This window comes from Heptranchias perlo, chromosome 32, assembly GCF_035084215.1.
Source record: "Heptranchias perlo isolate sHepPer1 chromosome 32, sHepPer1.hap1, whole genome shotgun sequence".
Taxonomy (NCBI): domain Eukaryota; kingdom Metazoa; phylum Chordata; class Chondrichthyes; order Hexanchiformes; family Hexanchidae; genus Heptranchias; species Heptranchias perlo.
The window spans coordinates 28,336,900-28,355,129 of record NC_090356.1 but is presented as its reverse complement, the minus strand read 5'-3'; the positions used below and the strand labels follow the sequence as shown (position 1 = coordinate 28,355,129).

The following is an 18,230-nucleotide window of genomic DNA, read 5'->3' as shown; positions in this document are numbered from 1 at the left end:
CCATGCTTAACCATGGTGGAACCCTGCGTGTGAGGGCAAGAGACAGCTGAATTGTTCACCAGCATCTTCAGCCAAAAGTACCAAATGGATGAACTTGCTCAGCCATCTCCCAAGATGCGCACCATCAAAATGCCAAAATGAAACCAATTTAGTTAATTCCATATGATATTAAGAAGCAGCTGAGTGAACCGGATACAGCAAAGGCTATGGGCCCTGACAACAACTTGGCTGTAATGCTGCAGATTTGTTAACGTAGGAGCAGGAGTAGGCCATTCAGCCCCTCTAGCCTGTGAGATCGTGGCTGACCTGTAGCCCAACTCCATCCACCTGCCTTGGCTCCATATCCCTTAATACCCTTGGCTAGCAAAATTCTATTGATCTCAGATTTAAAATTATTAATTTAGCTAGCATCTACTTTTTTTTGTGGGAGAGAATTCCACACTTCTACCACTCTAACTTCTCTCCTGAATGGCCTGGCTCTGATTATAAGGCTATGTCCCCTTTGTCCTGGACCCCCCCCCCCAGCAGAAAAAGTTTCTTTATCCTATCAATTCCTTTCAAAATCCTAAAAATCTCAATCAAATCACCCCTTAACCATCTATATTCCAGGGAATGTTAGCCTAGTTTATGCAATATCTCCTCATAATCTAACCCTTGGAGCCCTGGTAACATTCTGGTGAATCTGAGCTGCACTCCTTCCAAAGCCAATATATCCTTTCTCAGGTGTGGTGCCCATAACTATACACAGTACTCCAGATGTGGTTTAACCAGGGCTTTGTATAGTTGTAGCAAAACTTCCCCTTTGTATTCTAGCTCTCTAGTTATAAAGGCTAACATTCCATTAGCCTTTTGATTATTTTTTGTACTTGACTACTACATTTTAGTGATCTGAATACAGTGACCACTAAATCTCTTTGGACCTCCACTGGTCCTACCTTTTCACCATTTAAAAAAAAATACTTGGATCTATCGTTTTTTTGGTCCAAAATGGATGATCTCACACTTCGCTGCATTGAAATGCATCTGCCACTGTTTTGCCCACTCACTTAATCTATCAATGTCTTTGTAATTTTATGCTCCTGTCTACACTACTTGCTATGCCACCAATCTTGGCAAACTTGGATATATGACTCTCTATTGTGTTATCTAAATCACCACTAAATATAACTGCTCCACTAGTCAAACTGTGACACTGGCATCTACCCGACAATGTGGAAGATTGCCTTGCTCTGCCTTACCCATAACGAACAGGATAAGTCTAACCCAGCCAATTACCGCCTTATCAGCTTCTTCCATATCGTCAGTAAAGTGGAAGGAGTCCTCAATAGCCCCATAAAGCGACACCTACTCACTAATAACCTGCTCACTAGCAGTCAGTTCGGGTTCTGCTAGTTGGCTTCTGATCTCATCACAACCTTCATCCAGACACGGATGCATGTGCTGAATGGCAGAGGAGAAGTGAGAATAGCTGCCCTCAACAGCAAGTCAGCGTTTACCCTAGTATGGCACCAAGGAGCCCCAGCAACATTAAGGTCAGTGGGGGTCAAAGGGAAAACTCTATTGGCTAGCCATACTTGACACAGAGGAAGATGGGCATGGCTATCTGTTGCAGCCCCAGAATATCACTGCAGGACTTCTTCAGAGCAGCATTGTCAGCCCAACTATCTTCAGCTGCTTCATCAATTAACTTCCTTCTAGCAGAAGGCTAGCAGACAGGACTGTTCCCTTAAAATTCCAGTGTTCAGCTCCATTCATAACTCCTGATAAGCTGCTCACTTTTGCAGTGACATTTGCACCACATTAATGCCAGATTATGACCATCTCAAACAAGCAAAAGCCTAGCCATCTCCCCATGATTTTCAATGCCTCCACTATCAATACTTTGGGGGTCATCATTGACCAGAAGTTTAACTGAATCACTCATATCAGTGCCATGGCTACAAGAACGGGGCAGAGGGTGGGTACACTCCAACGATTGGCCAACCTCCTGACCCTTCAAACCCTCTGCCCATCCACAAGACACTCATTCTCAGAGTAAGGTGTAATACTCACTGGATGGGTGCAGCTGCAACAACATTCAAGAAACTCAACATCATCCAGGACAGAGCAATTCACTTGATTGGTGCCCCCTGTCAATGTACTTGAGATCCGCACCCTCCAACACTGCTGCACTGTGGCTGCAGTACAAACTATCTACAGGATGCACTACAGCAACTCACCAAGGTTACTTTGACATCACCTCCCTCCTTTGTGACCTCCACCACCAAGAAGGACAAGAGCAGCAATACTGTGGGAACACCATTATCGACAAATTCTCTTCCAATTCACACATTATCCTGACTTGGGCTTTTTTGCTCCTTTCGATTTTCATTGCTGAGTGAATATCCTGGAATTTCCCACCTATTACCATTGTGGTAACATTGACAGCAGCAATTCAAGAAGACGGCTCACCATCACCTTCTCTGGGCAATTACGACTGGGCAATAAATGCCGGCCTTGCCAGTGTCAACCACACCCTGAGAACAAATGAAAAACAGTGTTCAATACAGAACATGAATCAGAAGAGTTACAATGCGAACACTCAATCTCTTCAGATCTTTCGGTTTAGGCATAACATGGGCCCACTTGAGTTGTGGACAGGCCCAGGGATCATAGTAAAAGTTCTCTGGAAAAGGAGACTGGATTCTTGCCATCTTGATCCTTTGGGACCCTGAAAATGTGTACATTGTTACACTGGGGTGGTTATCAAGATTGTACATTTTTGTAGTCATAAACTTGGTTCTGGATTAAAATGAGCTGTACCTTGCTCCAGAGTCTGTATATCAGCCTGCTGCTTATTATTTAATGCTGCAAGGTTGTTCAGGGCTCTATTAATGTTCAAGTTATTTTTGTCCTATTGAAAGATGATGTGCATACTGCTGAGGCGGGGTCTCTGAGGTTGGAGTGGGGGTCCAATCCAATGAAGACGAGAGAGAAGTTTTCATTTCCTATGAAGGTGGTGCAGAAGGGGAATTGAGAGATTATGAATTTTGCCCTGCATGTAATTTATCATATATTTGTAAATAGGAGTTCAAATTGGGAGAACTGTTTAGATGGTGACGGTTTTTGCCAGGTTTGAAGGAGCCCAACCATGCTTGGTGCGCAGCTCTCCAGAAGTCAAAATGTGACAGGAGAATTTGCTGACACCAGTCTGACGTAATTTTGTGGTATTATATTGAGCTGTTCTCTCTTGCAACGGTCTCGCCACACTTCACATAAGCAGACTGTACATCCCCAATGAACCAGAAGCTGCAACTCTGCAGTTTCCTGCCCCTGCAAAGACCTCATATCCTTTAGGACTCTCAATCCTAGATCACTAGTGCCTGCTGCATTTTATTTCCTTCCAAGCAATTCCAGAGGACAGCATATCAACACATCACATTAGAGCTGTGCTTAAATTCCAAATTAACTAAATAAATTTTATTTCCAGAAATGAAACATGCAGAACACGTGGTTTATATAGAATGACAGCAGTAAATGGCCTGATCTTTTAAAAGTATACTCTGCTCTTGAGTGAATGTGGCAAAAGTCTCTTTACCAAGCCTGGAGCACCCTCCAACACTCGCTTTTCATTTTGTTTCACCCAGGACCACCCTGGATAAAATGCTTTTGTGGTTAATTGTGTCTCATGCATGCTCATTCCTGTGCTCTCTTTCTCACTCTCTCAAAGTCTTACTGGCTTAATTGACAGTGATACTGTTTGGAAACCGAAGACAAAGGCTGCCTTCTTGAAGCCAGACATGCCAAAGCTGGGTGGCCATCTTCGACCTTCCCTTGCCTCAGCTTTACATTTACACAGAGCATAATGTACTATTTTATATTAATAACAAAGCTAGGTCTGCCGGTCTCTATCTAACGTGATATTAGATTTTATTTAAATTGATCTGAAGTTCCATTAGAGAAAGCTGATATACCATCGAGTTATATTGCAGGGCCTGTATACTGCAGCTATTAAATTATATTTCTACTTGTTTGGCAGTGCTGTTTCTTCTTACTTGTATAGCCTGTGTGCTTAAGCTGTGCCCACAGTGTTTTAGCTGGTATATTCCCAAGTACCTCATCATTTCCATTGGAAGAAATTGAAGTTCCATACTAAAAAATAGCAGAATTGCAGAATATTTTTAATAATGAAGCACTTTGGGACGCTTTCCTACCACAAAGCAGGAGAAATTATTGTATTTCTACCATTCTATTTCTTTATATCTGTAGATGTTCTAGATCAAGGAAACATTTCAGTATCATTTAGAAAGTTTTACTTTTATATCTAAACATTAAAAAAAGTGATGCAAATGATGGTCAGGGCTGTAACAGTTTAATACTGTGTTGGTTTCTCTTCTGCAGATTAGAATCCGTGATCCAAACCAGGGAGGCAAGGACATCACTGAAGAAATAATGTCGGGAGGAGGTGGAAGCAGAAACCCTACGCCACCTGTAGTGAGGCCGAGCTCCACGCCCACTCCACCTCAGGTAGTTAGAAAATATCAGACTTCTTTAACGTAAACTAAACAGCATTCAATATAAACTAGGTGTTTCTTAAAAGTTGGCAGTTGTATAGAATTTTTAATTTTACTCCATTTTAGGTCCATTGTGACATGTATCAGAGTGGACCTATAAGAGAAAGTAAACGCCAAACAATATTTTGATAAGTCAGGCTCAGGGCTATGCAGGGCAAATTTAGAACAGATGTCAAAGTCCTCCTTTCAAAGTGGGATTAACAGCTGGGACAGGTGGCCAGGAAAGAGTGGTTGCAGCCAAGACCCTGGTTTCATTTAAGGAACAGTTAGATGCTGTGATGAGAAGGTGGAAGGATTAGTATTCTGGAAGGATGAAATCAAATGTGCTGAAGGGTCATCTCCATCCCAGCCTACCTTGTGATCATTTGCAACCTTTTATAATAGATAAGCACATGGCTTATTATAGATGGGAATCTCAATTATCGCCCATAATGAAGAGGGCCCCGTTTTTGCCAGATGAGTCTCCAAGTTGCACTGTTGATTTCTGTTGACATTTGAATTCACTGCTTTCCTCACCTGCCTGCCTCAGTCCTCCCTGCCAGCATTACCTCAGTTGCTTTTGCTGGCAAAGCAGCTGGTGGTGCTGTAACACTTACTCCATCAAATGAGATCAGCTCCCTCAGGCCCGAGTCCTGCAATAGACCCCAGCCAGCCAGCCAAAACATCAACCACAGCTATAGGGATGAGCATCCAGACCAACGTGCGTTCTCCCACAGTGCTCGGGTATGGTGCTGAAAGATTCACTGAAGGTGAACAAATACAGCCTTTAATGTTTTTGGCTGGCTTTCTAGATTCTGAGAGCAGTCCGATAGCTAGAGTCACGAGCTGCCAGATCGGCTGTTGGAGCAGCGCTAAGGTGCCAGCTGATCTTGCTGAGAGGAGGAGCGTTGTTGCCAAGCCTATAGTGTAAACATTTTGAAAAAAATTCTTGTAGATAATCTAATACGGTTAATGGGAACACAAGTAATTGAGGTTCCACTGTTAGTTGTAGAGTAAACATCGTTTAGGGATTAAAGCTCTTTAGTGCATTACTATCGGTATGTTGAACAAAGGAATAAGCAGGACCAGAAAAGACCATTGCGGTCCATCTGGCTAGAGCAGTAACATTGAAATTGGGAAGACATTTTTCTATGCTCAAAGGAGTTCTGTTTGCCAATTACAGTATGAGAGAGAGAGAGAGACACTGTCATTATTAACCACATAAGTTATTTTACCTTGTGAGCTAATTGTTTAGGGCAAGATTTTGATACATTCCTGAATTTTGTGTCCATTTAATAAATTATTAAAATGGAGTGATCCCATTGGTATGATGTTGTGCAGCAATTCCCAATTGATTGCAGGTTTTTAGATCAAACTGAAGCATCAGTGCATGCACACAAAGGGGTTTTGTGGCATATATAAGTCTAAAAGGGTTGACTTGTGGTCATAACTTGGGCAAGTGATTTTGTGTGGCTCACCCAGTGAAAGAATACTAAGAATTTCTATTTTACATTGGGTTAGTATGTATGAAAAGGTGAAAAATATAAATAATTTTAAAATATCTGCAGTATTTGTGGTATTCAAAAGTTTGTGAATTCAAAGCAAATATGTGACAAATCATTTTTTCCCCTCATTTTGCAATTTTTATAAATTCATCCACAAATTTACATTGCGTAGAACTGGTAATATTGCATCTGCATATTCAGAAATTCAAAAGTACCTGAGTGACTACACATTTAACTTTGAATTTGAGATTTGAATTTCATTTCCATCTAAATGTACACATTTTGTGAACCATTTTTGTTGTGTTCTGGTTTGTTCACTAAGTGCAAATTAGTCAACCTATATCTGTAGTGTCAGGAGAGTTCCAGAGTTAATGTAGCTCGTGGTGGCCATGTGACTTGTAATGACACCATACGATCCTTGGTCGTCTCATTTTTCTGGTGCAGTAAAGTGGTTCAAAAGGGTAATAATATAAGCCCACAATGTAAACACAGCTCTTGTGCTTACTCTTAATTCTGAATGAAACTGAATTACCACACTTAGATATTGTATATTATAACTGCTGCATAGTGTAATTATTGAGATTTAAAATGAAATGTGAAGATTGGCTGAAGTAAAACTTTTTGAAATGTATGCTTGCACATCTTGTTTGAAGTGTTGTCTGTGTTTCATGTTGTACTGAACTTTAAATACTTGTCTGTCTTCTAATGTGTATGATGTATCATGTTCCCTCTAAGTTAAATTCTGATTACAAATGGAGAATTAAAAGAAAAGTAAGCATTTCACGTAAATAACTTTGAATAGATGAATTTTAGCGTCAGGACCTGATTTTTGTCAGCTTTTAGTTACGTACGTGAAGCGTTTTCCCCCAGGTGGTTTCCTTTGGCAGTGGAAGTTGTATGTAATTTAACAGACCCAATAGTATCTAATGCATCCAGTATTCAGGTTGCTGCCAGAGTAATGGGAGTATTTGAATTACCTGCTGTCGTTGTCTATTTAAAAAATATATATTTCTGCAGTAGATTGCCTACTATTGCTTCCCACCAAATTTGGACCACAGTTGTGTCTGTGCCGACCATCAGTGCTGTTTCGTTGTGTAGGAGATGGTGTAGTATCAGTTGCAGGATGGGACTGGCCTAAAGTGTTTCCTTGCTGAAATGAAATGCTTCATCCAGCTCTCTATCAAAAAACTAAAGGAACTTTACTAATGAGTGTCCATTTAATTTGAAGCTGCTTAAACTTTGGCCTGCCAGTTGTGAGTTTGATCCTCTGCTCCTAGAGCTACCAAGTGGGCCTCAGAGTTCTCTGAACTTATAAAGCAACACATTTACTTGTCACTGTTCCCTTTCTTAACCATTTGCTTCTGTTCACATTACCTGCTTAAAGAACATATTTATTTTTAAATCAGAGTGTAGCCTTCTCTCTATTCTTAAAGCTTGTTTTATCATATCTCGTATCGAGTTGAACTTGTGGTCCCTCCTGGTCAGCTGGAATGATTGGCAGCCGCAGTAAATTGAAAATTATGGCATTGGCTGTGTAGTAAAGGTGTAGAGTGGTACAATGGTGAAACTCCAAGAGTTGGCGTAGGAAGTGATAAATTACCAGTTCATGCTCTTAATTTTACAGACTTTCAATCTCTGTTATGGGAAAGTGACAAAAGGAGGTTGCCAGAGAGAAAGAATCTGTCCCATTCTCTTTCTCTTCCTGATTTCCCCCCCACCCTCTACCTGTTGTGATAGTTGGGCATATCCTGCCAGTCCATTACAGATCAATATTGGTAGAGGCCTGTGAGCAGGTCTCTGAAATGAACGGGTATATTTTTAGTAAGTTTTAAATAGGCAGATTAGAGAATGCAGTTTACTGTCAGCAGTAAAGAGCAGTGCCATTTTAATATTTGAAAAAAGAGTAAAATAGCTGAACGTAGCACTACTTGATTTGTTACTCCCTTAAATTTACCAACTCGTAGATTAAACGGTAGCATTTTATCTGTTAACAAATTTGTAAGATTGGGTCAATTTAATCAGTTCAGAATCAACTAACCAGTGATGTGTGTTGGCGTTCAGAGATGCAGTCATCAGTGTATAATGACTAGGAATTAAAGTTATTAACAGCTAAACTCTAAAATTAACATCTATATGACATTTTAAACTGCTTGTGTCTTAAATTGCTTGCTGAAATCACTAAATTTATCTTCTGGTTTGCTACAATGTTTCTCAATTTCATATCTTCTTGAATGATCAACACCAAATTGATGTAGTCAATGGCTATCTCATTCAGGCTGTCCAGAAGAGGTTAATGCAAGAGAGGGAAAATGATAAATAAAACTTTTTATTGCAAGTAATTGGCCAGTCCTCCTCAATAGGTCAAAAAGGACTCTTAGAGGGAACACTGAGAATGTATTAGCAGAGTTCTGTCAGTTGTCTATCCTTGCTGTTAATGGTAATCCTGTTTTCTTTTCCTTCTCATTCCTGCTTACTCCATCTCTTTTTGGTTTTGCTTTTTGTTCTTGAATTTATTGTCCTACTATTGAATTTCTTGGGAAACCTTTTTGCTTATTTTCCTCTCTGTTGCATGTTCCATGTGCTAGTTTTTGTGTCCGCACCCTCATTATCCTCACCTGTTGTACCTCAAATCCCAGCAGCTGCCCAGTCAGGTTGCAGATCATGGACCAGTTTTTGGAACTGTGGAAAATGCTCACATCGCACCAAGTGTGGACTTCAAGCAAGGTTTGTTCAGTTCTTCTCTGGCGTATATTGCTGCAATGTTTTGAGTTTAACTAGGTGTGGTTTAGCTACATTGGTTTTTGAATATTGATCGACCGGCGGGAGAATGGATGGAAGGAGCACTTTATTTCATTTTGAAGATTATGTATTTGGGTCAGGTAGCTAAAAGATGCCCATGATTAGATTGAGTTTTTCTTTAAAGTGTAATTTTCAGGTTTCCTTATGAATTTAGCTCCATTTACATTCTAGATGGACGAGGCGTTGTGCCTGTCACCTTGAAGATGTTGCATTGACCAGTTCTCATGATGCCTGACATGTACATAAGTAGTTCATATGAACATATACCTATGTATGAGAACATGTAGTAAACTTAATTATGTTTCTTCAGTCCTGGGTAATAGTTAATTGTATCGATGCTTTCTTAGTAGAAAGAATCAGGGAAGGGTATACCCATCATTTCAGAGGGAAATTGAAAGATGGTAACTCTTAGATGACCCAAGCGGCATCCCCCAGACTAGCTGCAGCTATCAATCTCATCTATCTTGAGGTCCATTTTCAAACAGGGAGGTTTAATATAGAAAGGAGTGCATTACCATGTTTACAGAATAGCTGTCTGCGAGGACAGGTCTCGTGCTCATTTTGCCCCATCTGAGAGGCTGATTGACGAGAGCTTCTTCCTGCAACTTTTCCAACATAACTGTTCAGTAGATAGTATTTCATTGCATATCATTGTAAACCTAAAAAAAAAATCCAGTTGCAACCAGTGTGGGTCACGTTATTAAACATTATAGAGCCCACTCTGGTCAAATAAGTATGGATGTGTGGCAGAACAAATGCTTTGTAGACAGTGGAGTGAGAGAAAAATCACCTGACCAAGAAGATGGCGGTACAATGATTTCTTAAAGGGGCAGTGTCCCCGGATATTCCCCTCCCCTCCTCCGGCCCAAACCAGGTGAGGTGACAATGTTTGTTGATTTTGTATGGAAGTTGAACTTTTTCAAAGGGTGAGAGACTTTAGCTATGGCAGTCAATTTAATATTATAGTAGTTTTACTGCAAAGATTGCAGTCCAAATAAAATTTACCTCCAGCAAATTTTCAATGTTCGATTTAGAGATTATAGAAAATTTGTTTTGGCAGCTATTTTGGACAAAGGATATATAATTCAGTGGTATGTTTAATGTGTTGTTTGATATTGATGTCTATTTGAAGAACTTCTGCATGCCTCATTTTAAACAATAGCTAGTTTGAGGGAATCAATGTCTTGATGCTGCTATCAGTATTGTGCATCTCGTAATAGTGGTTCTGAAGAGAAAAGATAGATAATATGGGGGGGTGTATTTATATTATTAAACTAGCTTGAATGAGCTGGCCTGTATTTTGTTTGTGACCGACTCCTGTTTGATCTAGGTGCTCAAGATTACAATCTACTTCTGATAATTTGAATTTCTTTTTTGGTTTAAAAATTGGATTATCCAATAATTTGAATTAAGCAATAATTAATGCAGTGTAAAAACATTGAAATGTCAGATAATTTTAATAAAGCAACTTTGAATTAAGAGTTAATGTATACTTGCAAACTGGCAATTTCCAGTATTGAAGCAGGGATTGCTTGTGGAGGAGGGAAGAATTGCATGCAAGTTTTTGTAATTGTTCTTCTGCATACAGTTAACTTTAATCCTACAACTGAAGTGTGTAAAATGTACTGTTTAAGTTTTTTGAAAAAGCCATTTTAGTTAATATCTTGGTTTGCTTTCCCCCAGTACATACAATTGTGAAGATCAAGTGAATAGATTGATATTTAAGCTACCGTACTAGGTGTGAAGTTACTCTTTGAAAGTTTGGTTTAATTAAAGATATTTTAAATGATTCTGTTTTAACCATCTGGGGTTCTATACACAACTTTTTGTATAGAGGTTCAGTAAATTACAATCAAACAAAGTAGCATTTCATATAATTATAAGTTCAGGCATGGTACATGCCATAAAATGTTTCTATTTATTTCAGTGGGGCGAACTGAAGTTGCTATTACAAAACTGAAAGCAGGTATGGAACTAACAAAGTTTAAAAGCCGAATTAAGACTTTATTACATAATAAAACAAAAATAGTATATTTTAACCAGGCTGCTACTTCTGTGTACCTTCACAAGTGCCTGTTTACATTTCTGGGGACAGGATTTGTAGTTGAATGACTATGCAAAGAGAAGTGGCAATTTTGCTGCAGTTCAACCTTTTGCACAATGAAATTATAATAGCCAAATATTAAATGCTTTATTACAACATTTACTGTGCAGTAATGTTATTAGTGGAAGTATTGGTTTATTTTAAACTAATGTTGAGCGTTTATTTCCGATGCGAAGTGTTGAGATGAGTCCTTTGTACTTTTGTTGCACTGATATTGATATAAATTCTGCTTTGTGGTATGATATTCTTGAATGAAGACTACTGCAAGTATGAACTTGAATACAGTTTTTAACCATGGAATTCAAATGTTTAGTTGTGCAGGACATTTAAGTTGTAGGGTTAAGCCCTGTGAACATAATCTTCAAACTTGGAGTGTGTGCTTCAAATTAATCAGAATTTAATTGGAACAGAGTTGCTAAATGTTGGCTGTCATGCCGACTAATGCACAACTCTTGTTCTTGACTGATTTTGTACAGCTCTGTTCTTGCTCACCTTTGTATTTGCTCCTCAGCCTCAAAAGGACTGGTTAATAAGTATGCAAGAATCGCTTAGAATTTAAAATGTTTTCCTCTAGCAATTCATACTTTGGAGTAAGGCCTTCATACTGACCAGGCATGTGAACTGGCAGTTTTATGGGATAGCATATGACTTTGTATAGGATGAAGTAGTACCTCCAATATGTGCTTAAGGAATTCTTGAAAGGAGAAAAATAAATCCTGCGACTAGTTACCATAATCTGTGGTATATCAGCTCACCTTTATTGTCGGACTTCAGAATGCTAACCAAGTCCCGCTCACCCATCACCCCTGTGTTTGCTGATCTACATGGCTCCTGGTCCATCAACGCTTTGAATTTAAAGTTCTCATCCTTGTGTTCAAATCCCTCCATGGCCTCACCCCTCCCTATCTCTGTAACCTCCTTCAGTCCTACAACCCTTCAAGAACTCTGCATTCCTCCAACTCTGGCCTCCAGTGCATCTACCATTCCCGTCGTCCCATCATTGGTGGCCGTGCCTAGCCTCCAAGCTCTGGAATGCCCTCCCTAAACCTTTCCGTCACTCCACCCCTCTACCTCTCTTCCTTTAAGACCCTCCTTAAAACCTACTTCTTTGACCAAGCTTTTATTCACCCCTTCTAATATGTCCTCCTTTGGCTTTGTATCAATTTAGTCTGTTACATTCCTATGAAGCACCTTGGGATGTTTTCCTACATTAAAGGCGCTATGTAAATGCAAGTTTTTGTTGAGTGTAGGGAAGCATATTGTACAGCAGTATCACTTTTAAGATGATACAGGCTCTTTTTGAGTTTTCTTCAGAAATATAGACTAAACAAATGTGTATCATACATTGAGGCCACTTTTTTTTAAGAAGTATTTACTGCAGTTCTTTTTATGCATGTGTGGCTTCTGATCATTTTATAGTGACATCTAATTTTGTTAAAGTTGCAACCATAGGCATGACCTTTAAACCAGGTTAAATGTTTTGTTAAGCATGCACGGTTATAGAAAATTAACAATATTGCATTGAAATGTGTCCGTGGCCCTATTTGCTAAAGTGTCTCGGTTCACTCAATCCTGCAGCTTCCAGTAGATCTGAACTCACTACTCTGTATACTACTGTGAGATACCACATAAAACATAGTGTAATTCTCATAGGCTGTGTTGCAGTGTACAAATGTAGACTACTTTTGAATGCAATATTAAAAATTTCCTCAAGGATTGTGAGAATTAAACCTCAGATTGTAAAGAGTAACTCTCGCTCAGGGTACCATCTGTAACTCAAGGCTGCAGTGCTTTATCACTTCTAGACAAAGCTATGTAATCAATTTTTTTATTATGCTTTGGCCAGAATCATTTAGCAATGCTTCAGTTTAGTGAGTACCTTAAAGACGAGACTTGAGAACCTGTTATAGCAACACTTCAAGGTTAATAGTCTTTATTGCTGCTTTAGGACTCGCTTGTATAGGTTGTCGTTTTCAAGAAGTGATTTTGGACGGCAACAGGGCTGTTATGTTCAGTGCCTGTGTTTGGAGCCTGTCACTTTCAAGGTCCTGATCCACGGACAAACTCCATACATTATAGCACTGTTTGGTACTTCACACATGAGCATGTTGGCTTAAAAGTGAATATGGAAATCTTTATTTCATTTAAAGGGTTTTTTTTTGGTGTTTTAAGTGAATGTAGTTCATTAAACTACCCAGAACAGCAATTAATGCATTTTACCTAGTTGGCATCACAATAAAAATAACTATCAGTGGTTCAGACCTTAAGAGTAGAGTTATTATTTGAGGAACTTTAATTTTAGAAACCAAAATGTTTCCACTTCTTCTGTGTATGTACATATGGTCTGATCAGGATTAGCAATTGGGACCTGGGTAGCTGAATGGCGCTTTCTCCTTGCATTGCTATATTTCTGTTATGTTCTTAGAGAGGTTGCCAGTGAGAGACATGTAATAACTGTCAGGTATTTTGTGTTAACTAGCTTATATTTTGTTTACTATAAGGATTAAAGAAAGAATTGACATAAACTATTGGTTTGTGTGAACAGTACGAATAGATACTAAATTGCACTGCCTTTTTGTTCACACAGAAGAGAAACCAAAGCAGGATCCAGTGGTAAAAAGCGTTTCACCGGATGTCAGATCGGAAACTGTTGTAGAAAAGAAAGAGATTGATGGAGAACCTCCTGATCCTGTCCCTTTACAAGTCGAGGAGGAGGAAGAGGAGGAGGAGCAGGAGGAGGAAGAACAAGAACAAGAACAAGAACAAGAACAAGAGCAGGAAGAGGAAGAGCAGGAGCAGGAGGAGGAGGAGACGGCGACGGCAACGGCAGAGGAACCTGCTTCTAGCAACTCTGTTTTGCCAGTTTCGGATTGTGCTGAGGAGCCTGGGCCATCCATTCCCAAAGAGGAGCAGAACCCTCCACCTAGCCTATGTTTGCATACGGAGGTGGAAGATGATAAAAAAGAAGAGCAGGCCAGTGAAGATCTACCTGGAGAAGTGATTGTTGTTCCAGCTAATGAAATCATAGTACCTGCTACTATTAATGCAATTAAAGACGTGAATGGCATTACGGGGCAGGAAGTAACCCATAGCGCCTTAGAAAGTGTATCACAGGACCTTCCTCCATTGTCTACTGATGTGGAGATTGCAGACATTGTCCGGACAGAAGCAAAGGTGGAGATGCCACCTTCCCCTGTTGCTGTGTGCACAAGTCTGGAAGTTGCAGCAGAGGGAGAGGACAGCGAGGAAATTCCTGTTAGTGATGACAAAGATCAAGATGTGGAAAGCAAGGAATCTGCTGAAGTGGAGGAGAAAGAGGTAGAGGAAAATGAATCACAACAGTTAAACTCCAAAAAAAGTCCAGAGTCTGTGCATGGTAGGTTTGTATTGAATATGAAGACTGTCTGTATAATATCAGATCTTTATGATAAAAATGTTTTTATGAAAAAAATCTCTAACATCATGAAAATAACCCACCAAAAATTTGTCAAGCTTTTTGTAGGTCTGAGGAATGTTTCCCGATAGTTTTTAAAAATTAGCAGTTGAGATGTTAGTGAAGAGAGAGTTTTTAAGGCTTTTGTGCTTACTTGTATATTTTGGTAGTTGATTGACAAACTTCTGGTAGTTTTAGTTTTGCTATAGCTAACATTCAAACCCCAGTAAAATTTGATGAATTAAGTTATTAACCTGGTTATCCAGTTATATTAATTTTTGTGTTATCATCCTATTCATTTATTGATCTTTTTTTCTCATCGTTAGAGAAAGCAAAATAGACATATAGATGGATATGACTCGACTAATATTGAAATGTGATTTCTTAATACAAGGCAGGAATTATTTTCATAAAAGTTTGAAGGCTCCCCCTAATTGCATAGTTTATCTAGTGAGTAACGGAGCCATATAGACCACAAAGGTTCCAGGTTCAATCCTTGGCCTGTGCTGAGTTAGCTGATTGTACCCATGATAATAGCGGCAGTAAAATTGGCCTCAATATCCCTGGGTTAGGGAGGAAGAAATTGACCACTGTTTCTGCCCCGGTCACTATGCAGTAATCCCTCCTGAAAGTGCATGCATTGAGGACCGGATCGGGCTAAGCTATGATATCCCTTATGACCGAATTGCCTGCTGATGCTCACTGTCCAGGTTCATACATAAATAATGTCTATTTGGGTGAGATACAAAAGGGCAATTGCCACTAATGGAACCATTCCCTGGCAAGGAGTCTGTGCCTTCTGGAGTGAAAGTTGGCAAGATACTGTTTTAAGAAATGATGAGTAAACCCTAATGCACACATTCATTTCACACACAGCCTTCTGCCTCATGAAAATATTTGGATAATCTCTGGATTTTAGGTAGGCAAGGCATTATAAAATGAACTTTGCTTGTACACTTTAAGACTTTATTGTTAACATAAGATGAATAATTTAACCAGCTTCAGCTCTCAACTAGACCAGAAGGAAACTGTACTCTTTGTGGTACAGTCCATCACAATGATTTGTTTATTCATGATAATACAGCAGCTTGTCCTCCCACATTCTGAACCATGCTAACCTAGTTAATGGTTTACAATCACAAAGCTTCACTTTTCATCAAAAGAGATGAACATTTTGCATAAATATGAGATGAAGGATTAAAATCATATGTAAAGTAGCATTTAAATATAAGAAATTTTTGAATTGGACTTTCCAATGATGGAAAAAGTACATTTCAAGGTGTGTAAGACAACATGGCCATATTTGATCAAATTGCAAAGACCCCATTGCAACTTTTAGAAACCATAATTAGTGAATGTTTAAAGATGCATGAGAGGTGATATACTTTGGCAGGAAAAACAAGGAATGGGAGCATAAACTCAGTGGAAATCTGCTGAAAGCTGTGGAGGAACAAAGACACAGGGGTGCACATTTGTAATTTCTTGCAAATGCTGGTAGATAAAGCCATAAAAAGGCCTGTGGCATTTTGGGTTTTATAAGTAAGGGCACAGAGTACAAGAATGAACAGGTTATGATAAATTTGTACACGTCTGTGGTTCGGTCACAGTTAAGAGTACTGTGCGCGATCTTGGGCACCCCGTAATAGAAAGGGCATTAAAGCGATAGAGCGCATACAGCGAGGATATACCAGGGATGGGAAACTAGATTTGAGGAGAGACTTGAGCTACTATTTCCACCGGAGCAGAGAAGTCTAAGAGGAGATTTGATAGATGTTTTACAGTCATGAAGGATTTGATCGGGTGAATAGGGAAAGACCATTTCCTCTGGTTAGGGAGTCAGTAGTGAGAGGTCATCAATTTAAAATTTCTACTGTGTGTGAGGAGAGAGCTTGGGTGAAATTTATTTTATGCAGAGGGTATTGGGGCATGGAATGCTTTGCCACATGGAGTAGTTGAGGCATCTTTTAAGGGAAGAAACAGGGCCATGGGGAGAGAGAGCAAGGCAGTAGAATTAGTTTTGGATTGCTCTAGTAAGGAGCTGGCAAAGATGTGAAGTGTCGAATAGTCTCCTTCTGTGCTATAAACCTCTATCGTTCTGTGGTACTGTAGGATCATAGGAATGTAGGAACAGGAGTAGGCCATTCAGCCCCTCGAGCCTGCTCCGCCATTTGATAAGATCATGGCTGATCTGCGATCTCACTCCATATACCTGCCGTTGGCCCATATCCCTTAATACCTTTGGTTGCCAAAAAGCTATCTATCTCACATTTAAATTTAACAATTGAGCTAGTATCAATTGCCGTTTGCGGAAGAGTGTTCCAAACTTCTACCACTGCTTGTGTGTAGAAATGTTTTCTAATCTCACTCCTGAAAGGTCTGGCTCTAATTTTTAGACTGTGCCCTCTACTCCTAAAATCCCCAACCAGCGGAAATAGTTTCTCTCTATCCACCCTATCTGTTCCCCTTAATATCTTATAAACTTCGATCAGATCACCCCTTAACCTTTGAAACTCCAGAGAATACAACCCCAATTTGTGTAATATCTCCTCGTAACTTAACCCTTGAAGTCCGGGTATCATTCTAGTAAACCTACGCTGCGCTCCCTCCAAGGCCAATATGTCCTTCCGAAGGTGCGGTGCCCAGAACTGCTCACAGTACTCCAGGTGCGGTGTAACCAGGGTTTTATAAAGCTGCAGCATAACTTCTGCCCCCTTGTACTCTAGTCCTCTAGATATAAAGGCCAGCATTCCATTAGCCTTATTGATTATTTTCTGCACCTGTTCATGAAACTTCAATGATCTATGTACCCAAACCCCTAAGTCCCTTTGGACATCCACTGTTTTTAACTTTTTACCATTTAGAAAGGAGATTCTTGTATAACATGATACTATGCTGGAGTTGAGGTTAAACAACATCTTCAGTTATGCAGGAGTCAGCAGTGCATTTGCCCTATGAATGAATGCTGGCCAGTGATCAATATCACTGTTTTGAGGTTTTTTTTTCCTCTGATATATGGAAAGTTTGTATGTGCCTGTAACTTCACTGTAAGGGAACTTCTGTTCTAGCCATTGTTATACCGAAAGTTCTGCAATGTTTCTTACAATAGTAACCATTCACCTTGGATCCTGTACAGCTGTTACTTTTTAAAACCTTTTCTTGCCTGTCCATCACGATGAGGATGGAGAAAAACACACCACCGAGTTAATAATGTTAGTCTTCTAAATGGGTACCAGAATGGATCAGTGTTCCATATTTCATTGTTATGTTTTGCTTTTACATTATCTTCTCCTTCTTTCCTTCATCCCAAGAACAAAATCCCAGCTGCCTTCTCTATTAGAATCATTTATTTTCCTATAGAATGTTTGTCACATTGTTCTGGGTCTTTTACTGGCTGGACCATAGTTCTTCATTGTGGCAGAATTCAGTAACAGCAGAAGCTGAGAAGCTTGAGGTTTTATGGCTTCTTTGGACAATCCCTGAAAAACGTGTACTTTGTTGTTTCTGTCTTCTGTTTTTTTTAATATAATTGCTTGAATGACCTGTCAGTTTTGACTAAGGCTTTGTTCTGTTTAGAGTTGCCCAAACTGTGGCATAAATTGATAAATTGGGACTGGACTCTGGTCTAGTGGTTGATTCGCAGTCTTTGAAGACTAGTAAACAGATTCACACCATATGGGAATTTTGAATATAAAATAGAATATAAATAACAGCAAAGCAACCTCCTGTTTTCCCTTGCCTTAATTTAGAACACTAGCAGTAAACTGTATGAGAGGTGTAAAAGATTGTAGCGGATGTGTGCGCAGATCTAACACTTAAATAAACCACAACTAGAGGGTAATTTCATTCTGGAAAAAAAC

General features: G+C 39.5%; 1 protein-coding gene across 11 annotated transcripts in view; it reads left to right on the top strand.

Annotated features, from left to right (window-relative positions):
• The window catches only part of LOC137301207 (eukaryotic translation initiation factor 4 gamma 3-like), a 284,740-nt gene that overhangs the window by 156,938 nt on the left and 109,572 nt on the right, over positions 1–18,230 (top strand). For 8 of the 11 annotated variants that reach the window (XM_067970666.1, XM_067970674.1, XM_067970671.1 and 5 more), the window contains 4 exons: positions 4,381–4,506; positions 8,674–8,761; positions 10,764–10,802; positions 13,528–14,316. In XM_067970666.1, the coding sequence (XP_067826767.1) occupies positions 4,381–4,506; positions 8,674–8,761; positions 10,764–10,802; positions 13,528–14,316 (1,042 nt within the window). The remainder of the gene's footprint in view (positions 1–4,380; positions 4,507–8,673; positions 8,762–10,763; positions 10,803–13,527; positions 14,317–18,230) is intronic. The other 3 variants (XM_067970676.1, XM_067970667.1, XM_067970672.1) reach the window with 2 other exon arrangements.